The sequence below is a fragment of the Coregonus clupeaformis genome, chromosome 6 (genome assembly GCF_020615455.1).
Source record: "Coregonus clupeaformis isolate EN_2021a chromosome 6, ASM2061545v1, whole genome shotgun sequence".
Taxonomy (NCBI): domain Eukaryota; kingdom Metazoa; phylum Chordata; class Actinopteri; order Salmoniformes; family Salmonidae; genus Coregonus; species Coregonus clupeaformis.
Genome location: NC_059197.1, coordinates 52,106,453 through 52,134,139, shown reverse-complemented (window position 1 = coordinate 52,134,139; position 27,687 = coordinate 52,106,453). Strand labels below are relative to the sequence as shown.

Sequence of the window (27,687 nt, the reverse complement as noted above, 5' to 3'; positions counted from 1 at the left end):
GATTGAATTGTGTATGTGTATAATATTGTACCTGAACGTCAAGAGCCCTTAAAAGTTGAAGAATACATTTTCAATATGATCAAATAAACAGCAACGGTGCAAATGTTGCATAATTGACGAAGAACTACATTCAATGGCATCAGCAAAACAAGTATGAAATGTAAAACATATATTTAATGTAATCAGTTTTCAAACTCCCCTTGGAGTGATTGCAAGGCAATGACTAAAGACAGGTGTGTTGCAAGTACGTCCTCAAAAAAGAGAGAGAGAGAGTGTGTTTGTTTGTGTTTGTGTTTGTGTTTGCTCTACAGGGACCAGGCCTGTGTAGAGGAAACTGGTAAACAAGCTGTAAGAACATAACAGAACACAACACAAACACACTTTGAAATACTCTTGACTAAAATAACGGTGCTTTTTTCTTATAAATTATAGCACAATCATTAGGTATAGGAATGTTACGAATCAATGTATGATCAATATAATCTGACATATTTTAAAGGGGCAATCTGCAGTTCAAACAATTAACAAAGTGGTTACCCCACCACTGTTTTGGTAAACAGCTGAGGGATGGGGCTGGAGAAACCCTCAAATTCATAGACAGACCTATGGATGCGAGGACTGACCATCCATGATACCAGAGGGTAGTGCATACGGCCCAATACATCACTGGGGCCAAGCTTCCTGCCATCCAGGACCTATATACTAGATTGTCAAAAACTCCAGTCACCAAAGTCATAGACTGTTCTCTCTGCTACCCCACGGCAAGCGGTACCGGAGCGCCAAGTCTAGGTCCAAAAGGCTCCTTAACAGCTTCTACCCCCAAGCTATAAGACTGCTGAACAATTAATCAAATGGCAATCCGGACTATTTACATTGACCCCCCCCCCTTTGTTTTTACACTGCTGCTACTCGCTGTTTATTATTTAGTCACTTTACCCCTACCTACATGTACAAATTACCTCAACTAGCCTGTACCCCCGCACATTGACTCGGTACCGGTACCCCCTGGATATAGCCTCGTTATTGTTATGTAAATGTATTGTGTTACTTTTTATTTTACTTTAGTTTATTTAGTAAATATTTTCTTAACTCTATTTCTTGAACTGCATTGTTGGTTAAGGGCTTGTAAGTAAGCATTTCACGGTACCTGTTGTATTCGGCACATGTGACAAATTTCATTTGATATTATAGTTTTAACGCTATACAGTGTTTGTTTACAATTACATTGTTTACAAAGAATGGAGTAAAACAAGCTTATATATATATATATATATAAACACCTGGGGGTTGCAACTCAATATTAGGAAGGTGTTCCTAATGTTTGATATACTCAGTGAATATAATTAATTTAAAATTCAAAAATTGTATGTAACAATTGCAGATTGCTCCTTTAAGTCGTTATACAGGGTTCTCATACTAACCATATAGTTTCATCAAACGGCTATTCTGCTTCAACTACAACATTTAATATGGTCAACTCAGATGTCTGTTTTCAGAAACAAACAAAAATCACAAGTGCTCATCAGAGTGGAAGGCGGGATTGTCCCTGGCCTGAGATTTACTCAGACTAACCCTACTGTGTCCCACAGACCCAGGGGACAATGTCCCAACACTTGACCCATCAAAGTGTCTTGCCTCTGGACAAGAAGGCTCCACTCTGGGTCCCATCTTGACAGGGAACCTGTAGGAGATGAAGATGACTCCACTGATGATCACCATGAACGACCCTATGATCCCGACCCCGATACCTGCCCCCGCGTACTGGGTCACAGGTGCAGGGGGCATGTGGAAGTTCGGAGGGAACGCAATCGTTTGGTTGGTCACCACTGAGTTCAAGTTCCACAGGAGAGGTATGAGAGAACACACGGCTGACAACAAGCACAGAGTACCAGCCATTGTGAACGCACAGCGGATAGGTGTCTGCTTCTCCAGTCCGAAATAGACGTTCCTGAGTGCGTAGACGGCGGCGGCGTTCCCACAGCACCCCAAGATCAGCGCTAGTAGAACGAGCACCTGGGCCGTGGCGACCTCCGGGGGCGTGAAGCCGTCCGACAGCGCCATACTCTGACAATACATGACCCTGAACTTAGAGGTCACGAGTGTATGGCTATTGAAACACACCCTCCAGATCCCGACCCAGGCCACTCCTGAGGTGATGAAGGTTAAGTCGGCCACGTGCCAGACCCTCCACTGGATGAGTCCAAGGGTCACCGCGGTAAGGACCCAACCCACGGCGCTCAACCACAGGCTGACGAACTGAGGGTGAGCCGTGTGAACCAGGTATGTCATATCATAACACTGAGAGAGCCTCACCTTAAACAGATAGCCAAGATAATCCACCGACAGTCCTCTTAGTCTGCCTACAGACGAACTGAAGCCCCCTCATCTCTTAATGATCCTGTTTTTCACCCTCAGGCTCCAGACTCACACCTCATATTAAGGAAGAGGCTTGGATACGTCGTCGTTTTTCACAGATCCGGTCCTGCGGTCTCTAGGATACCTGGAAAACAAAGCACCTGCTTCCCTCTGAGAGGAAAAAAACATGAATGTGGTGACAGCAGGCAGCTAACACACCTGTGAATGTGAAGAGCCTCAACACAATACAATCCATACTTGAGGAGGAAAGACAAACTGTGATAACAACGACTGAATGGCTGAGGCAACTGGTGCCATGACACAGTCTACAAACATGGGAATTACAATGGGGATTAAATGCCGTGGATAGGGACACATCAATTAGATGTTTTCAATAGATTCTATGTCCCCATTTGAACTACCTCAAAAGCTGTAGTATGACGCAGGTTTATTGCCTGCCATAATGTAGCACACAGAATCAACTTTTATACGAGTATGACGAATGTGGGATAATATATATATATTTTTTTACATGTAATTACTGAGGTTGTTGTTAAAATTAACAAATTAGTTCAAAGACACATGCTGTAACCCATAATATTATGTGAACACATTCATTGAATATATTACAGTGGGTTAAAGCATATACTATACTTTTAGAAAACCTTGACAAATGTCATTAAACAACCTAATCCCCATGTCGACTTTGAGCACCCAAGTATCACTATGAAAATCTAGCAATTTGTTTACCTTGTCTGAAAATTGCCTTTATAAATCAACTGTATGACGTAAAAGCCTGACAAAGCATGGTAGATCGATAATCAAATACACAGGATGTGGTGATAAATCGAAATACAAACGGACATCTGACGAACAACACATTACCTCTGTTAGTTCTGACAGGGTTGTGGTGGTGAGAGCTACAGATCAGCAGGCAGTGTGCCGGGCTGGCCATTCATCTTCATGTATGAAAATTGGCCATTTATATACCACTGTAAACAAGAAAAAGCCGACACTTCCTCGTCTTGGACTACATAAAGTCACAGTCATACCATCTCTGTGAACATAAAATCTCTGTGAATGATTGACTCTTTTATTGCTATTCACCAGAAAGAGGAAGGGAAGGCAGGGCTAATTAACCATCAGGACACACTTATAACCCTGACATTTCTTAGCTTAGTCATTGTTGTTATGGCCACTGTTGGGTAATAAGCTCACAAATACCAAGACCATCAGTCATACTGTTTATTGTCTTCAAATTGATGTGAGAGTACAATGCATGTTTGCACGGTTATACAAAGTATACACATACTTAGTGTACATTCAAATCCTTTAGTGTTCACAGTGGCAGAAGCCCAGGCACAACGTCAGGTTGAGATAGGTCCCTAAACAGGGGAATTCTGGGACTAGAAAGTGCTAATTCGGTCCTTGATCTTGATTTTAAGATCACTCTATTGGTCGATTGCAAAATTTGACTTCCGCTTTTAACCCAACTCCTCCAAAAGACATACATATACAGGTTTTGCAGGGGGTGCGGGGGGGTGCCACACTAGGCGCCCGGGGTGCTATTGTTGTGGGGGTTAAGCGCCTTGCTCAAGGGCACAATGGCATGCAATGACATCTAGGATTTGATACCAGCAACACTCCGGTTGCCAGCTCACTTCCCGCCAGATTTTTCCCATCGGACCCGGGATTCAAACTGGCCTCTCTAACCGCTAGGCTACCTGCCGCCCACAACTGATTTCAAATGTTTAATTACCTTTTTATACTTTTGGAATAAAAAAGACCAGTAACCAATAAACATTGTCAAGGAATACCATACTATAGTACGGGAAGTGGGGCCTGAGAACAAGATTGGTTGAAAACATACCCATCTGTGCTGTAGCTATTAGTGATGTGTGTAAGATGATATGAAAGACAAGTACTGTTTAGGCAAATATGAAAATAACTTTAGACTTCTGAACCAAACCAGCACTGTCCCAGAGAGGAAAACCCCAGTTAATGATCTAATTATAAAACCTATACTTCACAATAAGAATATATATACAATTTGTATTGTAATGAACTACAAAGTAGGTTTATAGGTGAGTTTACCTGAAATGTCAATGTCATCTGTAAATATTTAAAAGGCTACAATAAATTACTAAAAACAACATATTTCAAACACGCATTATATAAAACAGAGACGCGCCGCCTCATCTTGAGAATCATTTGAGAGCACAGGCCTCACCATGAGGCCTCACCAACATCCCTGAATCAAACACATTTAGCAAAGCAAAGTTTCATCGATCTTAATGAATTTCCTCTAAGGAGCTACTTTAAATCCAGAAACAGGGTGTTTCTTCAGCACAGAAAAACAGCTCCTGTCTGTAGTGTGGAACTGAAATGTAACAGGCTTCAAGTCAGTTAACTACAAACAGCACACAGTCTCCTCTGTCATATCAAGTCCACCCGCGCCTCTCTGAGGCTCTCTAGTGGCCAGTCTGTGTCAGTACACCACATCGCCTCTGTGTGTCCATTGTCAGAAGGAAAAGTCTAAACGAGATCCTTGGGACGTCCCAGCTCTGACGTCACCATATTGAAGTTGAAATGTATGGGTTAAGGTTAGGTAAGGGTTAAGGTTAGGGTAGGGGTTAAGGTTAAGGTTTAGGGTAGGGACGTTCCAAGGATCTCAGATTGCACTAAACATCATCAGAACAGCATCCTCTGCTCCAACAATAAACTATCCAGCAGACATTTCAGCTGCTCCTCTCCCAGTTTGATCTTGTCCTCCAGCTTGCGCTGCTCGATGATGAGGGCTGACTTCATCTTGACAAAGTGCTGGTAGTCTGCCAGGCTCTCGTGGCTGAGGTGAGCAGCCATGATGCTGTAAACCAGGCGCTCCCGCCGGTCAAGGTTCTCCTTGAGCTCTTTGGCGTCTTCATGTTGTCTGATCAACAGCTTCCTCTTCTCTGACAGGGTGCGCTGAGAGAGGGAGGGCCGACAGAGGGGGCAGATCAGTAAGAGGGATACAAACAAATGCAGCCAAGCAGTTATGATGGAATCAGTCGAACAACTTCCTGTTTAACTCACAGTACACACATCAATTAGTGTTGAACATGAATATTGTAAGTTGGTAAATGCAAACATCCCTTTACTCTGGTTTGTAATACTACTATAGCTTTGAGCTAATGAGGATGAGTGTTAGCCATCTAATCCTGCCTCACGAGTAGCGTGGGGAGATAGCGGTGTCCTCCCTTAACCTGTACCACTACTAACCTCCACCCTAACCCTGACCCTACCTTCTCCTCTGGTGTGGTGTCTTCCTCCAGACTGTTGAGCGCGTTCTCCACCCTGGCCAGTCGGCCGGACAGGGACAGCAGCAAACTGACCACCTTGTCCAGATCTCCCACGAACATCCTGAACTTGTCCAGCTCGTTGGGCTTGCAGACCCTCTGCACCGTGGCCTCCACCTCGTCCCCCAGAGAGTTGTTATCATGGACGTCCTCCTGAAGGCTCTCCCTGGCCTCACGCAGCACCTGAAGCTTCTTACTCAGGCTGTCAATCAGCTCTTGCTGTGGGGAGAAAGAGGGACAGACAAGGAGATGACATTCAAGAGAGCCATTTCACATACTGGATAGCACTATTCCTCAATCCTGGTCCTGGAGAGCTGCAGAACGGCAGGTTTTTTGTCTCGGCTCAGCAGTGAACCACATTCAGCTAATCAAAGTGTTGAAGATCAGTTGAACATTTGAATCGGGTATGATGACACTAAACTTGGGGAAAAGCTGCAGTCCTGTGACTCTCCAGGAGCCGGATTGATGACCAGTGATTGATATGGCATGAAACAGTCAGTAATAATAATAATATGTTTTATTGTCACATACACCAACCTTGAGGACTCTCCAACCTTGTTCCTGGAGAGCTACCGTCCTGTAGGGTAGCTCTCCAGGAACAGGGTTGGAGAAACCTGTTTTACAGGGTCAGTACCCTGTGTTTCTGTACCTTCTTGCTGGCCAGGTTGATGTCCAGTTCGTCCTCTGAGTCTTGCTCCAGCTCCTCCAGCTCGTCCTCCTGCATGTCCTTCATCTTGTTGAGCAGCTCAGCCTTGGGGGCAGACGTACTGTAGTAGGAGGAGCTGGTCACCAGGGACCCTGTGGCTGCAGACAGGCCCTCCTCCTCTCTCCTGGATGGGATAGAGACAGACAGAAAGCAGAGGGTTATTTAACCAATAAGGCCCAAGGACGTGTGGTATATGGCCAATGTACCACGCCTAAGGGCTGTTCTTAAGCACAGCACGAAGCGAAGTGCCTGGATACAGCCCTTAGCAGTGGTATATTGGCCATATACCACAAACCCCTTATCGCTATTATAAACCGGTTACCAACATAAATATAAAAGTAGTTTTGCGTCATTATTGTCTGATATACACACGTCTGGAATGCTGTTTTAGCCAATCAGCATCCAGGACCCAAACTTCCCGGTTTATAATTCTGGTTATTAGTACTGTAAGTTCTATGTAGTGTAATACTATTGAGAAGAAAGTAGGCAATAGGGTGTCATTTGAGATGCAGGAGGTGATAACTCAGTATCGATGGGCCAGTTCTAAGATCTCAGAGAGGTCTGTTAAAATCGCAGGTAAAATGGAAGGTTTATGCCCCTCCTCCATTGTGTTCAGTTGTAGTCTGTGATTTAATATATTGCCAGCAGGGGGCATCTGTGTAAAGACTGAGCCACAGTCTATGGGCTGATCAGGTGTTTAGAATTGGACTAAGTCATGTATACATTTCCCTCTACTCATCCTCTCAATGGGAAGAAATATTAACACAACACTATAATGTGTTTTTTTAACTCATCTGAACAAACACCTCTGAAGTGGGAGAGTTGAAGTCATTGTCTTATAAAAATGTAACTACACAAAAATACACAGAACGATGTGTGATTATCTAGATTCTAGACTATGTTATGACTACCAGTAAATGCTCAGTGAATTTGTTCATGAATGTTATATTTCTGGACTGCCAGATCCCATTCCCAGTCAGCTCACCTGTCATCCATGCCCCTGGGTGGCAATCCCTGTTTGGGGGAGACTTTTCTCCTCTGGTGCCCCCCATCCAGGATCTGCTCCCCCTGGGGGAAGATCCCCTCCATCAGATCCATGGTGGTCTTCATCTTACTCTGGTCCAAGATGTCCACCAGAGACTTGTCCTTGTCCATGATGTCTCTGGCCAGCTCCTCTCTCTTCACATCCTCCTCCGAGTTACTCTTCTGAGGCTGCTGGGGACCCATGGTGGAGGTACCGGAGGGGCCGTTGGTCTGAGACTGCCCAGGGGACAGGGCCTCTTCTGGGGCTACAGTGAGGGTTGGGTCCCTTTGGGGACTCTGGGGCCGATGGCGTGTGTAGGGGGTGTAGGCACGGAACAGGGAGTAGGGCTGCGGCTCAGGGGAGGGCAGGTTGGTCGGTTGGGGTGGGGGAAGGTCGGGCCCCTCTGAAACTCCAGGGGCCCCATTTCTCTCACTGTGAAGCAGGTACTGGCGGCTCTGCCTCTCTGTGGTGCTCTCAGCGTGGACGATTTTCACAGGGACCTTCTTCCCTACACTGCTCATCTCCATCACAGCGTTCGTCCTGTTCTCTGGCCTGTGGAGAAACAACCGTAACTGGTGTTAACGTACAGTAATAAAATGTATTATGAGAAAACTTGACAATTGTGATAGATGCTGTCACTTAAAATTACACAATGATATTATAAACAAATTGTTGAACCTTTAGTCTAATTTCCAGCTCAGTTTACTGTCAGGAGTTGCTCTGTGAAACACAAGTGAGTCACATCTACCATATACAAGCTTACAGTCCATGTTACTGACTGACAGTGGACAGGTTGAGTCAACGATAATTAAAGGGATGGAACGGCACTGAAAGGTCATAAAGTCATTCAATCATATAACCAAATAAAATGACAGCCTTCTGTTTCCAGGCTTAATGTCCTGGCTACTGTAGCAAGAATACTGTATGTGCCCCAATGCTGCACAGCTGAAATCAAATCACTGGGAAATGGATCATAAGAAAACTCTAAACCAGTGCATTCTGGTCTGTGGCAGTGGCACATCATACCATGTAATTCCAAATCATCTTCCATAGCCTCCTCTATCAATGTGCTGCTACTACGATAAAGAAATAAGACTTCAAATCCAGCTGACTCACGCTACTGAATCAGGAGATAGGCTCCTGTAATTAGGGGCCGTTCTGGCTCGGACAAGGCTTACTTACTGTAAGTAAAGCAACACAGGACAACAATCCCCAGTTAGTTACGTAAGGCTGTACAGTAGTGTACAGTAGTTTGAGGGGAGCTGAGGAGACAGGCCTCAGAATGCCAGTTAAGCTGCTTAGTGCTTACCTGCTCTGGGCTTCATCCTGCATGGACACAGAGACCGGGGGCTGGTCCGTCAGCCTCTGAGGAGCAAACTGAGGAGAAGGAGAACTAGTCCCATTTGAAGAGGGAACTGTCAGACTGGGAGGCTGGTAGGAGAAAAAAGGAGAGTGGGAAGAGGAGGAGGAGGGTGGCTCTAGTGTTGAATCAGCTGCTCCCTCCTCCTCCTCTGTGTCCAGTCCAGCGGTTCTCCCCGGGGTGGGAGAGGGGAGCTGCGTGGAGCCCAAGGAGGAGGCTTGGTTTGGGGCAGGATCCAGCTCTGTGCCATGGGGAGAGCAGATGCTGCTGGATGATGGTTCTACTGGGTCAGCTTGATGGGAGCCAGGACCAGGCAGGAATTCCTGGGAAGAGTGTCCGTAGGAGGAGGATGTGGTTGAGGAGGTTTCCAGGCCTAGGAGAGGCCAATGTGGCATGATGATGAGGCCTGTATTCTGGGGCTTGGGAGCAGGCGTTGGAGGTGGTGGCGGTTGCTCAAACACAGAGCTGTGGGTGTGGTTGGAGGGGTACGGGGGGAGAGCGGGGAGGTTGTGGGCGGGGTCCGCAGAGTCACGTTTGTGTCTGTGGTCAGAGGGGTGAGGGAGAGGGAGGGGGGTGGGGGTGGCCACGTCTCTGCTGCTCTGTGGTTCTGTGTCCGTCAGTCTTGGAATAGACGGTTGTGGAGGCTGTGGGAACTGGTCGGGCTGCTCTCTGTCTCGGCTCTCGCTCTGCCCTCTGTCAAACAGAACAGGAGAGGCAAATCAAAGACAACAACATACTCAGACTAAGCACATTTCAACTGAAATGAGGAGCAGAGTCCTTTCTGAATTGATTTATTCATTTTATTATCACGTATTCAGCCCTTACTGTATATTATCTTTATAAACAGACAAAAAATATTAACTAATCTCTGTAATAACACCCAGGGAGCAACGAGTGGGTTTACAACCTGAGACCGGAGTTGACTGTGATAGCCTGAAACAGGATTGGTTTACACTTTTAGCTTTACCTGGGCGGGGCAGGTCCCTCCCAAACCCTGATCACCTGATAACTACCCCTGGGCTGAACTGGCATGCTACCCACCTACCCTAACTCAAACTGCTATTGTTATTATACTATAGTGCACACTCATGTACATGTGGATGTACGTTACTGCACCAGTCAACAGAGTCTCTCCATGGCACAGGGATCTTCTGAAATAAAATGAGGAATACACCGAATTACAATTGGTCCTCTGCAAGGTCTCATTTATGAAATATTGGTCTCGCCATGCCATAATATAGCTGGCCCAATATAACCTTCTACTAAAACAGCACTCTGGTCCGCTGGTTTAATGTTTAGACATTCTAAAGTGGACTGTTATATCTATAAACACACTCATGTCTGCATGTCTGTGCTAATGCTAAGGAAGTCATGCAGCTCACTTTACTACCACTCCACTAAGAGACATTCAATGGAAACGCTCACCTGTGTGTAGAAGTCTTGTGAGGGAGATGATCTGGACCTCTCATGGACACAGACAGGCGTCTCCTCTGTTCCCTGGTCCAGGATGTTCTCGGCAGAGTGGTACCTCCCCTGGGTCTTTGTGTCTGAAGCCTTCCTCTGCATGTTCCAGGTGACCTGGTATTCAGCGAAGGTCCCCAGCCTCTGCTGCTCCAGTAGGGCCTGTCTGCCTGCGGGGCTGAGGGGGTCTGGGTGCTGGTCACTGGAGTTCTCACTGTCCAGGCCCGGCCTCCAGCCCTCCTCAGTGTCCCCTGAGTGGGCTCTCCCTCTGGCCTTGCTCTCTCCGTGCTCCCCAGTGCTGGAGGTGGTGCTGGAGCTCTGCTGGCCTGACTTGTGGATGGTTGAGATGGGTCTGCAGAAGGCAGGTTTAGCAGCCATTTCAAAGAACTTCCGCCGGTCTACAAATGACCGTGCTGTTCCAACGGGAAGTTCTACCTCACCCTCCACTCCCAGCTTGTTGATCTTGTCTGGCTCGGAGAACGAGTGGACCCTCTTGTTCAGAGGGAAACGCTTGCGGCCGCCGATGCGGGAGACTATGTGTGAGTTGGGTTTGGTTAACTGAGCCTCCGACCCTGAACCGGGAGGTTCTAGGTCTCTCCTCCTGAAGGACGTGGCCTGGAGGACCCTAGCCTGCGCCTCCTTGAGGTGGTCCTTGTAGGAGGAGGAAAAGGAGCCGTCGGAGGAGGAGGTGGAGGTGGACTTCCACCCACCCGGGTCTGTCTCCTCCTCCTCTGGCTCCTCCGTCTCGCTGGGGCAGGTCAGGGTGGCCGCGCTCCGGCTTTTCTGCAGCTGGGCCCTCTTTAGCTGGATCTCGTTGCGGAGGGTGGTGGCGTATCGGTCGCTGCGTCTCGCCAGTTTGCCCGTTGCCGTGTTGTCCGTTAAAGCCTCCTGTATGGGGTGGTTGTTGTCCCCCCCGCCGTTGGATGGTGGTGGTGGTGCCATAGCAGGGTGATTCTTCTCCACCAGGCTCTTACTTTCCTGGGATAGAGAATGAAGCATGGGGCTCCTACTCTCCTGAACTAGGCTTCTACTCTCCTGAGACAGACTGTGGAGCATGGGTGTCTTTTGAGAAGAGATCTTATGGTTCTCCTGAGTGACCCAAGGGTCTTCTCTCAGTGGTGCTGCCTTGTGGTCCTTGTGCGGACTGGGAGAGTAAGAGCTTCTAAGCTGAGCCTCTGTAGAAGGTCTCTGCCCCTCACTCCTCCTCTCCCTCTCCTTCTCCTCAGTGGTAGGTTTACCAGATAAGGAACAGGAGGCTGTGTGCTCATAAAGCAGAACGTTGTCCGGTTTGAAATTTCCGTTCCGCTCCTTGCTGTTGCTGTCGGCGTAAGGCTGCTGAGGATGAGGAGGATACTTGACCTTGTTGGTCTTGTGGGAGGAACTTGTGGAGCCACTGTCGTTGGACCCCTTAGCAAGCTCCATGTCAGCCCTCCAGACCTCTGCTTTGCTCTGTCTAACACGAGTCTCTGGCTGGGCTGGCTGCTTGGTTGTGATGCAGTAGTACCTGATGTGTCCTCCGCCGTCATAGTTCTGGTCGATGGTCGAGGTGGACAGGGACGCGGTGGAGGACCTTACGTGGCTCCTGCTGTTACAGAGGTTGGTAGGGAGCTCCTGGAGGCTGTGGTAGTAGCTACCGACGCTCTGCGGCTTCGGTGGATGTGGGGTGGATCTGGTCTGCAGGTAGAAAGTGCTTTCGTCGCTGTACTGCCGCTGGTGGTTGGGCAGGCAAGCGAAGGGAGACTGACTCTGTCTCACGTCCTGGCTAGACAGCGAGAACAGTTTGTTTGGGTGGCTGAGCTGGTTGTGGTTGTAGTCAGGTGCTCCTGCTGCTATGTTTGGGTGGAGGAAGTCTTTCTTGTGGGGTGGAGGGTTGTAACTGCACCTGTGGTCTGGCCCGTTCTCATTGTGAGAGTAATGAGAGATATGGTGCCCCCGGCCTCTGTAGCTGCTGTTCTCTGGGGCCTCAGCCAACCTGTCCACCCCTCGTTCCTGGGCCTTCATCTGCCCGTGTGGTGGAGCTCCAGGCCCCTCTGTGTAGGCAGGGTACACCTTGGTGGCAGCAAAGCTGTCACTGCGCAGGGGAGGAGGAGGAGGAGAGGGGGGTGCTGCTACCTTCCTCCTCTCTGGGACGTGCCACACAGGGCCTATGTGCGATCTGCCAGAGCCTGAGCTGGAGTAGCGGGAGCCAGGCTGCTCCTCTGGGACTGTCCTGGGGCTCTCTGAGCCTCCGTCCCCCTGGGGCAGCTGGAGGTACCGGCTGTGGCGCTGCTCCCCCTGCCTTCCCCCCTCACTGCTCTGAGTCTGGACCCCCTTATAGAACCTGCTGCCCTCTGTCCCAGCAGTGTTAGTGTTGTCTAGGTCCGGAGCAGGCTCCGGGGGAGGGCTGGTAGAGGAGAGACAGCTGAAGGCTGATTCTCTCTTCCCACCAGACCCTCCACCGCCAGAGAGAGGCTCAGCGCTGCGGTGGTACCTGCTGGGGGAGAGGCATCCTGGTGGGTAGGGGTGTGAGGGGCGCTCTACTCTCTCCATATTCCCCACCGAGCTGAACTGGCTGGATAACTGGCGTAGATTAGAGTTGTGGTCCCCACTGCTGGAAAGGTCTTTTGCGGATGCACTAGAAATAAATACAAGAAAATGTGTTAATAATCTGGTTAGCAGTAGCTAATTAGATTTTTATTAGGTTTTATTATCATTTATTATGCTTTTATTCAGCGTTTTCTTGTTCTTTGATAACTGACCTACTTTGATATGTGTATTCAATGACTGGAGATGAGAACAACACCATAAAAATAAATGGTTGCCCCTACCTCTGAGATGGAGTTACCATAAACTCTCTGAATGTAGCTCGGACCTTTCTTTAGGAAATGTGAAGACCCTAAAGGGCAGTGTCTGTGTAACATTGACAGGTCTGAGCTACATTCAGAGAGTTTATGGTAACTCCATCTCAGAGGTAGGGGCAACCATTATTTTTATGGTGTTGTTCTCATCTCCAGGCGAAGGAGGTCATAGATTCTTCCAGCAGCTCACCTGACTTCATGTTTGACCTGCCACACAGGTGGAGGTAGAGGTGCAGGTGGAGGCTCTATGTGACTCTCTGTGGGTTCGGGGTGGTCTTCTGTGAACTTGGAGGAGTGCCATGAATGGGGCCGGGAGACTGGTTCATTCCTCCTACAGGGAGAAGGTTAAGGAAAGCATGTTATTGAAATGCATCTTATTAAAAAATAGAAGGTAACAGACAAACAATGCTTTCTCATTTCAGTCTCACCCCTTGAAGCGGTTCTTCCTGATATGCATGTTGGAGAGAGGTAACAAAAATATGTAATTCAGTAAAAACAAGAAACTACTACAAAAACCAATCTGATGTGGAAATGTTCTTTTTTTACATTAATTGTGTAGAAGATAGAAGACCTAGACAGATGGGATACAATGTGAAGCCTTCACCAAACAAATCTGACACATACACAAGGACCACAGACAGCTACAGTACCATACATGTTGGAAACTGGGATGCAATGGGTGACATCAACAAAAGAGTGGGATTGGGTTCAAACATTGAAAGTCACAAGGGATCATTGAAGGATCGGTTTGGGATAGCTAGTGTACTGGAGGAGGTTGCTATTCCACAATACCTCATGGAACTTCGTAATATCTTGGTGAGAAAGTTCCTGGCCACATGTATGTCAGTTTCTGATTCTGATGGCATGGTGGTCTGTGAGACAATATCCACCATTTTCATTTTCCTGGGCAGGCAGCAGAGGAGGAACACATAACATATTGTCAAAATCCAAAAACAAATCCCTGGTCACTATCATTTTAGTCATTTAGCAGACGCTCTTATCCAGAGCGACTTACAATAGTGAGCACATACATTTTCATACTTTCTTTTCATAATGGTCCCCTGTGGGAATCGAACCCACAACACTGGCGTTGCAAGAGCCATGCTCTACCAACTGAGATACAAAGGACTGAAGGTCCTATCCTCAGTATACTGTCAGTGACTGACCAATGAGAACTGTGCACTCCTTTCTGGCCAATAAGAGATGTATGCTTGATATTCATTGTACATTGAATGGTATGTTACATGAGTGACAGACCTTAATAATTAGTAGTTCATTAGGTCAACTCTAAGACGTTTGATGAATCAGTCCTCAAAACGCAAGAGGAAACCACCATTGCAGTAGTAATCTATGAGAAATATCTGTTTGTTATTTAGAAGAACAACACTAGACAGAATAGAAATGACCTTTAACATGGTCTGTCTGGTGGTCATCCCACTGCCATATGGCTGTATGGCGACAGACTGAGAGATCCCTTGAGTGTAAACAGCATGGTGTAGGCGGAGGCTTAGCCTTTGAATCAATTAGAAAGATGAGATCAGTGGTTTCACACTATGTCCAAGCTGGCGTCTGTTCAACACAAACCTGGGTTCAAATACTATTTCAAATACATTTAGTGTTTGCTTTAGCCTGTCTGGAGTGCCAGATGGGTGGGATTTGCACTTTTACAACTATTCTATTGGTTCCATTGCGCCAGGAAAGCTCAGTCAAGCCCAGATAAAGAATGTGAAATGATATCAAATAGTATTTGAACCCAGGTATGGTCCAACATGTCATTTTCAGTCCCTATTCTTCACCCTGTGACCCACACCCGGTTGGCACGACCAGAACGGACTAGACAAGACAAGAGCGACATATTGTAGACTACAGATACTGTATAAGCGTAAGGCTAAGAGCCACCCACTCAAATCCTTAACCTCTCTGATCTACGATACAAGACTCCTACATTCCATCATGGGGCCAAAGGAATGTGAAGATGTATTTTGCTTGGCAGCCAACCCCAAAGGAGCTCAGTCTGAAGTGGGACATCAATGATGGCAATCTTCCAAAAGTCCTGGCACTTGGCTCATGGAGTCAAGCTAATTTATGGGAGGGAGGTAGAGGGCAACCTGAGAAGCTCTCCTCCTCAATAAGAAGCAGCATAAAGAAAGAGAGCGTGTCACGCACACACGCACGCACACACACACACCCTTCCTCCTCCAGTCAGTCAGTGGTCCTGAGAGCGATATGCTGCCCTAACAGAACCCTAACAGAGCTCACAATAGAAATGCAAATTGACATTCTAGTCAGGAGTCCTTATTGTCAAGGCTACAGCTGAACTGCCACAGCTACCCAGAAGGGAGGAGGAGGAGGAGGAGACGTTGGGGCTAGTTTCAGAAAATCCTCCTCCGGTTTCAGTGAAAACGACATTCGAAAACAAACAGTAGCGAAACTGACCCAATTGGGTGTGAATATCTAGGCTATGCAGGCAGCAAGTGTGAAAAGTGTAACCTAAACTTTAGGCTTAGATAAATCCAGAATAAATCAAGAGGGAAGCTTTGTAAATACACATGGAGTGAATTAGCATTTCAAACTGAAAGAAGAGATTTATTGAAACCAAATTATAAGTCGCTCGGCGTGGAGTTGACCCAGCATTAGATAGGGAGACGGATGAGAGACAGGGAAGTCCAATGAGCTTAATAAGTAGAAATCAAAGAAAACTTACCAAATAATTATAAATCTTGCTGTGGCATTTCAGATGCACTCTCTTTTAGCAAATAACAGCGTCTCAGAGAGCACTGATAAAGCAGGCTGAAAATGACTGCTCCTCTCCTCAGAGCTTTTCTACTCAGTGCATTCCTTTAAGACACTTCAATGATGGACAAGGCACTTCTACAGACCCCGTGCAGCCATTAAAGCTTCTTTGGCAAAGCAGCTATCTGTGCAAAGGAATCCTCCACATCCATAACTTCTGCTGCATCAGTCCAACCACAGCGCTCTTCTACCTCACACTTCACCCACACGAACACACACTGACTGACACTCCACCTTAGTGTGGCTCCAACAAGTGTGTCCTCCTCCCAGTGTTGTAGTCAATAGGAGATTTCCTAGGGGAGTAAGGGGATTTACCTCGGGAGGGGAGGGGCCAGGGTTAGTCATGCCCAGTGTCCTTGCTGTAGATCAGTCTATGGGGCTTTCTCATTGGCTCACGGCCCATTAACCACTCGCATGGAGTTGAAAAAGTAAGATTGCTTGCCTCATCAGTCAGCACACACACACACTGTCTATATTAGTCTATATTAGTCCTGGCATGAGACAATCAACAGGGTTTCACCTAATTGCAGTTAGCTTGGACATTCGTTTTAAACAGTTCCAATTCCAGAGGAATCTGTAAAGCTGATTTGAAGACAGCATTACAAAACAGGTCATTGGCAACCAACAACTGTGCACCACACAGTTGCCCTTGGAATCTATGCTGTATCGCAGTGACGAGACAGAGCTCTCTACTTAATGAACGGAATCATAGGTCAGCTGACAATGGAGAGAAGAATACATTAAAACAACTGATAGTACTCTCTCTCTCTCGTTAGTGAACGCCACAATGACCTTGATTGCAGAATGACAAGGCCAAGATAACTAAAGACTTGACCTCTCTATCTGAATGATACCAGTCATGGTGGAAAACACAGCAACTTGATACAGAGGGAAAAGAAAAGGCTCAGTAGATATTGTTTAGTTCTGCAGTCAAAGAAAAAACTTCATTGACAGATACTCCACCATTACGTTCCAGAATGGCGAGGGGTTGGCGGTTGAGGTATGTAAACCAAACACTGCAGGTCCCTAGACACAATCAATCCCAGTTTAAAATAAGAGTAAACATTTCTAAAGAGAAGAGCTATTTCCAACTGGTTCATTTAACCAGTGAAAAACCAGTGACTCTAATAAGGACGTAGAACTGCTGAATCACCACCTTGCTGGACAGGAGAACCAACCCAAAACAGAATCAGGCAGTGTGCCCTGCTATGGCTAGGACCACTGAGCCCCGCTGCCTGGTGTCTGGCCTTTAAATGGAGGCTGAATGAAACAAGCAACACAATAGAAAAAGTGCCAGCGTAATCAAAGCTGGGCTTATCGGCTGGTTACAGAGAGGATACCTCAGCATCAGGCTCCACACCAACGCTACATGCCGTTCTGTTCCTACAGGGTTCAGATACCAGCCTGTAAAATAGTGTGTATAGTTTGTGGAATAGGGACGATGACCAGTCCTCTTTACCTTCATTCTACAAAGACATCTGGAACAACAAACTGATGGCCTAATATGTACGAACACAGATCTGATAAAGTCACCCCAAAACTGTAAAGTGTCGGTCTCAGAGTAAATGCTTACTCTAGAGAAGAAGTTTGTCTTTGTGTGGGAGGGGAGGGGAGGGGAGAGGAGGCCCTCACTGACATGTTAATGGCTCAGTGTTAATCCAGGGCTTTGCTTGAAGGATGGGAGACTCCCTGCCTGACAGAGTAAACACTATAGGATCTTCCTCTCACTCCTCACATGTTTAGGTTGACTATACGAGACCTCCTAAAGGATCATTTAACCACACAGCCCAATTAAATTAAAAGTTGAGGAAAAGTTGAAAAGACGTGCTTGTTTTATTTTGGCTGTCAGCAACCCCGTTTTCAAATCTGATAATGGAAGAAGAAAAAACTACAGTGTGACATAGCTAACAATAAAGCAATATAGACAATTGTCATTGTGCAGCAAAATACACCACCAAAATACTATTTTTGAAACGCTAAGACTCCTAAAAGATAAGCTTTACAGCAGATAGTTTCAGTGTCCTCACTGTCCTGTGAGTCTCACTTCTAGATAACTATTACTCTTACCATTACAGTGAATAACAGAGAAAAGCATACCTGAAATGATGTCTTCAGTGAAGTCCTGTTCCTACCCTCTCAAGCCAGGCATATCAAGGGAGATACAATAGCAACCACCCCCAGAGCCTGGCTGTCCTCATTTGACTACACTGCCTTCCCAAAGCAGAGCTGATGAAAACAATGAGCTCTAGTGGGACAGCCTATCCCAACGAGCAATGTCAACTCACCTAGGCAACATGGAACATTCCACTTTCCACACCAAGAGGGGGAGGCTAAATCTACAACACATTAAAAGAGTCAGATAGTATTTTATTGTATTATCCAGATACTCCAAAAACTATGGAGTCTACACCAGAAATAAAGCATATTATTTTACACTGGTTCGTACAGGATTTGCATAAGATTTTACCTGTTACAATCAGTCAATTCCCACCTTTTTTCTTTTACAGTTTACTACTTTGCCCTCTCTCTAAGCTGAGTGAGTCCATGCCTGTGGCTTTACAGGTTGTAATAGGATTCAGGCATTAAGACGCAGGAGCCAGTCAGCAGGGACCTTGTATGATGTTATGAGGCATGCGTTTACACTAAACTACTAGAACATATTTAATTGGGATTCAGGTTAAATTTTTTTATTATGTTTTATCAGTTTGTTTTATGCAAGTATATGCCTCAAGTGTGGCCTACTGTACTACAACACACTTGAACAGAAGAAAAAACATGTTTATTAGAACACAAAAACCACAAGAGAGGGAAATTCGACTACATATAAAAAACATTCCGATTTTCAAAGAGCATTGGGAATTACGTGAATTCACTAGGCTTATATTACATATAAAAAAGCAACTTTGTCCACTAGATGGCATGTTGTTGTGCCTCTTCTACTGATCCCATCCTTTCTGGAGTTGTTTGTTCTGGTTAGCAGCAGGGAGTGTAGAAGACCAGAGTCCGGAGAGATGAAATCACATTAACAGCAGAATACAATACAGAGGTGTGAATATCTGATTGAGGAAATTCAATACTGGACGCCTAAATCAATCAGGGTTGATCCATCATTGGCCCCCATTAATGTCTCAAATCCACAGGGGGTCCACAAAGAATTCACCTACGAATACTCTGCATGCCTTCTAGACCAGCATATTGTCATTAGCTAGTTACTGGTGGTGCCAAAACGCAGCAGGTTGGCAGTTTGGCTATGGTCTATTCACACACACACACACACACACACACAAACACACAGTGGTCTTTTCACACACAGGGGTCCTGCCTGTTGAGTGGTGACGGTCCCCTACCACCACCAGCTGTCCCTGACGTAGAAAGACCCAACGACACAGCCACAGCCAGGCAGCTAGACCAGTCAGCCAGGCCCTTGGAATCCAGACAAAGCCCCTCGGACAGACCGCTGGTTGGCCCTGGCTCCCCAAACAATGTCCCTAACTGGCCCTCTTTGTGTGATTGACAGGGTGCACTCACATGGAAAATGGTTCCCCTTTTGTTTCCGCGGTCCCGTCTCTAATGGTGTCATGGGCTAGCTAGTGTATATCACGTGTTTGTGGCCGACTGATAAGCCTCACATGCCGCTATAGCGCTTGAAATGTGCGCAAGTAACATAATTGATGTGCGTAAATTAATGTGTACTTTCAATGGCCAAGTCATCTCAGAAAACATTGTCATTTGGCATTGAAAGGGTAACATTCCTGAGTAATGAATGAGTCATAATGAGTAAGGGTTTGACCTGTAGTGGGGCAGTCGGAGCTGAAAGTCAGAATGATCAAGGGTCTGTCAATGTGATTTAAATGTTTAAGAAGCATAAGGGAAACAGAACCGATGGGTGTCTCTGGACAGAGTGATGTCTGATGATGACAGAGAGCCAAGGTGAAGTGGGCTAAAGGTCCGCCAATGTTTCGAAACTTGGCATCTCTCTCTCTGCCCCTATCCTTGTCCCCTACACCCCAGATACTCCTCTGTGCCGTTTAAGAGTCATTATCTAACCTGAAATAACAGCCGTGACACACAGACAGAGAGAGAGATAGAGAGGTCTGGACAATGGGTCCATTGTCTTCCTCAGCCAATGAGAAGGGAGGCCCAGTCAGTCTGTATAGGACTTGCTGCCCCCCTGCCTAAGCCATGACATGGGCAGTATTTCTGCTTTGTACAACCTAGTTTGCATCCCAAATGGCACCCTATTCCCTATACAGTGCACTACTTTTGACCAGAGCCCTATAGGCCCTCGTGAAAAGTATTGCACTATAGAATAGGTTGCCATTTGGGACACAGACCCAGACAGCCAGCCAGAGGAGCATGAGAAAACCACAACACTGGGGCTTTTCTATTGTAAATATACACTCCCCAAGGCACTATATATTAGTGCTGCACGGTATACCGAAACTTCTGTACCTTTTCGATACTAGAACATGAAAAACGGTTCGGTACTAGAATTTGTTACTTTCAGTACTTCTGTCAAATGTGTCTCACGGATCAAGTCTGTCTATCAGCACAGCTGATGTCCCCCTTAAGGAGTCAGCATGCTTCAGTTTGGCTGGCGGCTAGTCCATTAAAAGACCTTCACTTGAAGAAATGAGAAAGAAAGCGGCAATAGTACTGTTTGTCCATTTTGAGAAGCCATAGCCAGTAATACACTTCCTCAAAATAGTCTGAATTAATCTAACTCAAGAAATCTGTCATTAATTATTGATGTTTTTTCCCAAAGATTTTACATCTAACTAAGATGTTTGGTGCAGTATTTTTCAGTGAAGAATGTGCATGAAAACGAGTAGTCTCTCATTGAATGACAACAAAGACTTTATTGAAGAATCCCTCCTGTTGACCAATCGTCGATGAAGGGGCGTATACTTCGGCTCCGAACTTCGGCTTGCCTCCAGAAAAAATGTTTTGTGCCCGAACAGCCTAAAAAAAAAAACTTACCTAAATCCAAAACATCACAAAATGTCGTCATAATATATGCCCGAACTCCACCGAACGGTTTCGGCTGTGAAGCGTGCGGACTCCTTCATAGCGCGAGCACACCGTGTCTGCTCCACAGCCTGCACTGGGAGTCTGGGCGGTTAGCTCATGTTAGCTCCCCACTCATGTTGCACAGAAGTTAACACACTTGAATAATGTGTCATGGCATGTAGCTAGAAATGTTTAAACTGTCAATTACTGTTCACAAAACGTCCATATAGGCTAGAACGCTTTACAATACAAGAAGATACCAGTAGCTTCCAGCTTTGTAGGCTAACTTCCCTTTCTAGCTTACAGCTGAAGCTAACATCCATTCACTACCCTCTGGTACTTTGTGATAATATGCAAACCATAATGCAAAATATGCTGATTTCAAAGCAAATTGCCACCAAAACTTAATTAATTCACTTAAATCAACGTCTCTCAACGACTGTGTGTATGTGTGAGAATAGGGCTCTGACGGCCGCCCCCCTCTTGCCTAATGAATGACGTCATTACTGGTTAAAGAGACTTTTAAAGAGCACTTTTATAAAATATGCTACTTCTATGCAAATGTTGTTGATCAGTACAATAAATGGAAGGGAAACAGATTGTCATCTGCAGCCCAATGAAATCAGCCATAACAAGCTCAATCTTGATTTACCCAGTTTATCAATAGAGATTTACCATTCAAATAAATGATTACCATTATGTTGTTATGTAGTCAAACAAAGTCAAATGTATTATATTATTGTTTTGTTTATCTGTCTGTATCAAGTGCCATTCCGTGACTTTTGCCTTCTTTTTTTTTTATGGTATTGTTTTGGAATTGTTTTGGTATCGAGTATTGTGATAGTATCGAGTAGGGTTGTGCCGAGTAGTCGGACAAAATTAGCATCGTAACGGATATGGGACATTTTCCTGATACGATTTGCCTCAAAGTATTTTTCGTAATGATCCGTAATCTAATAAAATCACATTTGGGTGGCAGCACGCATCTTTCAATCAAGCGCAAGGTGCTACGTGGACTAAATAACTCAACTAGCTAGTTTGCCTGTCTGTAAAGAGAAGGGAGGGCTGTACGTTGATCCTGCTGCTCTGCTTGGATAGAGTGAATCTGTATTTCTCCATCCACTCGCTTCACTTCATAATTTCACTGAACACTTCTCGCATGTTTCAGTCTGATCATTTAGATTGCTGCTGCCTCCTGTTTGCCTGCTACTGTGATAAATCAAATGGCGAGGACGTTGGCTAGCTAGCAAGCTATCAATGTGCATAATATCTAACAAGCGGGACGAGGGTAGGGAACAAAAAGATGAATCGCCGATGCGCATTCTCTGACTGAGTGACAGCAAACTTTTCTGCCCGGCCCGTTAGAAGTTAAGGACACAGACACACACTTGTTTGGTCTATAAACGTGCAGGGAGATAGGTATTTTGACATCTACTTAGGCATATTAAAACACTTCAGTTTTTGCCGATCACGAGTATCATCTGATCCGATCGGACTATTAACTGTCAAATTACGGATACGATCACGAATATGAGTATGGCCAGGTCGGCACACCCCTAGTATTGAGTATTGTGATACTAAACCTGGTATCGAAGTCAAAATCCTGGTATCGTGGCACTCTCATAGGCCTAGACACCTCCACCCATCCTCCCACAGCTTCAAACCGTGTATCATCTTTTCCTTCTTCACACATTTTCTTCCCATGTCACCCATCGGTGGTTGTTTAACAGCGTTTGGAGCTCAGACAATATCTTTTTCATTGACATTTTAGTCATTTAGCAGACGCTCTTATCCAGAGCGACATACAGTAGTGAGTGCATACATTTTCATATTCTGTTTGTACTGATCCCCCATGGGAATCGAACCCACAACCCTGGCGTTGCAAGTGCCATGCTCTACCAATTGAGCCACACGGGACCATAATGAGATTACGCACATCACATCCCACCCCATGTTCAGAGCCTCCCATTCGCTATGGAGCAGTCTGGTCGTAAATGAACGAAGGAGATATTTGCTGGCATTGACACTTTCACACCTACCAGAGAATGTGTGAGAATGTGTTTTATGAACAAGCCACAAAGTTCAGAGCATTCCTTCCCCTATAGGGCGGTCTTCAATGTTCTCTACACTGGCTTTCTCTCACTGTTGTGTGAAGGGGTTAGTTTGCTCACATAATATATGCCATGTCCTGCATCCCTTCCCTGTTGGGTAGATCTCATAGAGATCTGTAAAAAAAATACTTCACACTGCTTTACTACGCATAGCAGATATCACGGATGAAAGAGTGTAAAAAAGTGAAGTTCATACTTAGTCCTAGTGTAACCATAACAACCTGTGGCCCTGCCCTTTGTGGTTTAGTAATGATCAGTTAGCATTCCACTCCTCCAGTTCAAACTAAGGTATCCTGTACTTTATGACCAAGCAATGTTCTATGAATGACACGTGTATAGTATAATGACAGTCCTGCCTATGCATGTCAGTGGTTAGAGTTGCACCAATACACAGTCCCTGAGGCCATAAACATTGTCTCCACAAATACAGTTGAAGTCGGAAGTTTACATACAGTGAGGGAAAAAAGTATTTGATCCCCTGCTGATTTTGTACGTTTGCCCACTGACAAAGAAATGATCAGTCTATTATTTTAATGGTAGGTTTATTTGAACAGTGAGAGACAGAATAACAACAACAAAATCCAGAAAAACGCATCTCAAAAATGTTATAAATTGATTTGCATTTTAATGAGGGAAATAAGTATTTGACCCCCTCTCAATCAGAAAGATTTCTGGCTCCCAGGTGTCTTTTATACAGGTAATGAGCTGAGATTAGGAGCACACTCTTAAAGGGAGTGCTCCTAATCTCAGCTTGTTACCTGTATAAAAGACACCTGTCCACAGAAGCAATCAATCAATCAGATTCCAAACTCTCCACCATGGCCAAGACCAAAGAGCTCTCCAAGGATGTCAGGGACAAGATTGTAGATCTACACAAGGCTGGAATGGGCTACAAGACCATCGCCAAGCAGCTTGGTGAGAAGGTGACAACAGTTGGTGCGATTATTCGCAAATGGAAGAAACACAAAATAACTGTCAATCTCCCTCGGCCTGGGGCTCCATGCAAGATCTCACCTCGTGGAGTTGCAATGATCATGAGAACGGTGAGGAATCAGCCCAGAACTACACGGGAGTATCTTGTCAATGATCTCAAGGCAGCTGGACCATAGTCACCAAGAAAACAATGGGTAACACACTACGCCGTGAAGGACTGAAATCCTGCAGCGCCCGCAAGGTCCCCCTGCTCAAGAACGCACATATACAGGGCCGTCTGAAGTTTGCCAATGAACATCTGAATGATTCAGAGGAGAACTGGGTGAAAGTGTTGTGGTCAGATGAGACCAATATGGATCTCTTTGGCATCAACTCAACTCGCCGTGTTTGGAGGAGGAGGAATGCTGCCTATGACCCCAAGAACACCATCTCCACCGTCAAACATGGAGGTGGAAACATTATGCTTTGAGGTGTTTTTCTGCTAAGGGTCAGGACAACTTCACCGCATCAAAGGGACGATGGATGGGGCCATGTACCGTCAAATCTTGGGTGAGAACCTCCTTCCCTCAGCCAGGGCATTGAAAATGGGTCGTGGATGGGTATTCCAGCATGACAATGACCCAAAACACACGGCAAGGCAACAAAGGAGTGGCTCAAGAAGAAGCACATTAAGGTCCTGGAGTGGCCTAGCCAGTCTCCAGACCTTAATCCCATAGAAAATCTGTGGAGGGAGCTGAAGGTTCGAGTTGCCAAACGTCAGCCTCGAAACCTTAATGACTTGGAGAAGATCTGCAAAGAGGAGTGGGACAAAATCCCTCCTGAGATGTGTGCAAACCTGGTGGCCAACTACAAGAAACGTCTGACCTCTGTGATTGCCAACAAGGGTTTTGCCACCAAGTACTAAGTCATGTTTTGCAGAGGGGTCAAATACTTATTTCCCTCATTAAAATGCAAATAAATGTACCTCCTCTTGTTTCCAAGACAGTGTCTGTGTGGGTTAAGGTTAGCCTGAGTCACTTGAACAAAAAACTTTCTCCCTGATATGCCCAACTCTGGTGTGCTGCATTTCATATTGTGTGTCAGTTTCAGATAAAACGAAAATATGAATGCACATCTGTAAGTGGGATATATACCATTTTAAACACAGGGCACTTCTTCTCAGCACAATGGGAGAGATGGTACCCAAGAATCAGTCTATGATAGGGCCCATTGAGACATCCCATATTGTATTCTTATTCAATGTCTGTCATATTCAATTCAATAGAAATGTATTGTGCATGTGTGTAAGGGCAATTTAGTTGCAGCTCATTGCCTACCTTCTGACGACCAGGGCGAGGGTCTTGTGGGAGCTCTTAACCAGACAGATGGCCTCCTGCCTGGATCCACTGATGGGAACTGTGTTGATGTTGACGATCTCATCTCCCACCTGCAGGCTGACCGTCGCCGCCTTGCTACCCTCCTCCACCTGAATCACACAACAGGAATGTTTCATTAAGGTGTTTATAAGCCGTTTATAGACAGTTCAAACGTACTGTAGTTTATACATCATTAATAAAACTGTTATAACATACTGGGGCAAATTTGGAGATTTTGGGACTGGTAACATTTCTGAAGTGAAGAGTATAAGAAAACAATTGCACACAGATAGTGTTGGCCGGGAAAACGGAGGCCCATTCAAGGGATGCTGTCTGATAGTGACGTGAATAAAATAACATGTTAGACTTAATGTCTCATTAGTGAAGTATATTTTAATAACAGTTCACTTTCCATCGTTCATCGGTTTAGAAGAATGTCACATTCCATCCACTGAGACTGTGTTGACAGGACCCTCTCTTCAACCCTGCCATGCTGGCGTTGAGTCAAATTCATTAAAAATGGTTCCATCATATCCACCCTTCCAAATCCCCTCTCTCCAGCCCCGTCTCAACGTTCAGAGGGGGACTAGTCTACTACTGACAAGCAAAGGGAGCAAGTCACAAAGTACTATGAGATGTACAATTTTGTATTTGTAAATTATATAATCTAAAATGAACAGGATGGATTGTTATTTTGTGTAGCTTCTGAAAGTGACGAACAGCTGGAGAACACAAGCAATATGGCGTTACGGTGCAAACCCAATCCCTGTAAGAGATGGTGGACAGTAACCATGGATCCGTGCTGAGTCCATTGTGTCCAGCCTGCACTGGAATAATTATACTGTGGCAACCTGAGAGCTCTGATAAAACATTTAACCATAAGCAACATGAGAACGGTTGGAGTAGACTTGTTGCACATTCCATCACTTATTCTCTACACATACAGGAGTACAGGAGAGGGGAGGAGAATGGAAACAGATAAACAAACTATTTCCTCATTCTGTTGGAGAGCAGCACTGACTGAGCCAATCCTGGTCATCCACAGCCAAACACACATTATCTTCACTTCTGCATTCCTCACTGGTTCCTGGTACTGCTATGATGAGTATGGAAGACAGCCACAGCCCCCTCCAAACACACATAGAACAAAACTAGTGGTGACTAGTGGAGATGTGCTCAAGATATTGGCCAGGGCAGAAGTTTAAAGGTGAAAATGTGCAACATACCAAAGGCATAAAGGTGTGGAGACAGCCCCAACTATTTCTGGAGCGAGAAAACATGTGAGTGTTGATGGAACACAAGCAGTTAACCAATCAGGAAACTATATTGATGTTCCAGTGTTTAATCTCCACACAGCCTTATTTTCATATCAGGTGAAACAGGAAATGTGAAATCCATCCATAACAGTGGAGAAATAAATACATTTAAAAAAATATATATTTGCATGATTGATATTTGGTACTTGTTATTGTTGTTTGTTTGCACATTTGTTGTTAACTAGTGTGGCTAAAGTGAAGTCAACAAGGCTTCTCTGAATGTATTTCTTCTTCCTAATCATCATTGATAGATAGATAGATAGATAGATAGATAGATAGATAGATAGATAGATAGATAGATAGATAGATAGATAGATAGATAGATAGATAGATAGATAGATAGATAGATAGATAGATAGACATGTACCTTGGTTATGAGCAGTGGTTCTCGGTGCTCCAGACCCCCTCTCAGAGTGAACCCCCAAGGCGCCCCACCAAACAGCAGGACATCCACAAATCTATATTCAACATCATCCTGCATCCCGTCCCCGACAGCCGTGAATCTGTCCGCGTCTAGGAAGGCTTTGACTTCTCTGGCTGACATCCTTAACTCACTTCTGTAGTCGACGACGTCCATGGTGTTGAAGAGGGATGAGAACTCTGACAATCAGAAGTTCCCGACTAGCCCCCGTTTTATTTCACAAGATCAACTAACTTCTAGTCACTATCATTTGCTGTCATATGTGAACACATAACACCTGTCATACTCCTGACACGATAATGCGTTTAGCAGATAAATAACAACGCTCATCTTGTACAGTTGTAGTTTATCCTGGTAAAACGGCGACTCGATATCAATTGTCCTCTTTCTTTCCTCATATTTTCCATTACAGACATCTTTTCCCCCGTCACTCATAGTAACCAACCGTGATGAAAAAACATAGACCTACCCTCCTCTCTAATTGTGCCTATTCAACAGGCATAATTTGATGCCTCACGCATCATTTTCAACCAGCTGGCTTCTCAAGCAGACAACAATCCAAAGTTTTGACACGTATGAAAAATACATGGTTATTATTTTTAAAAGCAAAAATGTACTAAATCAAATAGTTTAGGCAAGCCTACTTCAGGAGAACTGGAAAAGAAGACGG

At 45.4% G+C, this 27,687-nt stretch overlaps 2 protein-coding genes across 2 annotated transcripts; both read right to left on the bottom strand.

The window, feature by feature from the left end:
* Nucleotides 1–1,288: 1,288 nt before the first annotated feature.
* On the bottom strand, nucleotides 1,289–3,527 carry LOC121586968 (claudin-34-like). Its single transcript, XM_041904073.2, has one exon. The coding sequence runs from the start codon at nucleotides 2,287–2,289 to the stop codon at nucleotides 1,510–1,512; it is 780 nt and encodes a 259-aa protein (XP_041760007.1). The 5' UTR covers nucleotides 2,290–3,527; the 3' UTR covers nucleotides 1,289–1,509.
* Nucleotides 3,528–3,586: 59 nt separating this feature from the next.
* LOC121586964 (protein Shroom2) lies at nucleotides 3,587–27,436 on the bottom strand. Its single transcript, XM_045216954.1, has 10 exons — nucleotides 26,964–27,436; nucleotides 25,242–25,390; nucleotides 13,269–13,409; nucleotides 10,206–12,855; nucleotides 9,875–9,931; nucleotides 8,730–9,499; nucleotides 7,382–7,972; nucleotides 6,340–6,520; nucleotides 5,637–5,909; nucleotides 3,587–5,319 (listed from the first exon to the last, which is right to left on the bottom strand). Exons 1-10 carry the CDS (start codon nucleotides 27,171–27,173, stop codon nucleotides 5,047–5,049), a joined length of 5,295 nt encoding a protein of 1,764 aa, XP_045072889.1. The 5' UTR covers nucleotides 27,174–27,436; the 3' UTR covers nucleotides 3,587–5,046.
* Between the last annotated feature and the right edge of the window lie 251 nt (nucleotides 27,437–27,687).

Excerpts from the sequence above, each read along its gene's own strand:
- LOC121586968 (XM_041904073.2), bottom strand. The coding sequence starts at position 2,289 with ATGACATACCTGGTTCACACGGCTCACCCTCAGTTCGTCAGCCTGTGG.
- LOC121586964 (XM_045216954.1), bottom strand. The coding sequence starts at position 27,173 with ATGGACGTCGTCGACTACAGAAGTGAGTTAAGGATGTCAGCCAGAGAA. Across the intron at positions 13,410-25,241 it reads CTCGCCCTGGTCGTCAGAAG|GAGGAATGAACCAGTCTCCC; the intron begins GTAGGCAATGAG and ends TTCTCCCTGTAG. Across the intron at positions 9,500-9,874 it reads GCAGTAACGTACATCCACAT|TTTGCCTCTCCTGTTCTGTT; the intron begins GTACATGAGTGT and ends TGTTGTCTTTGA.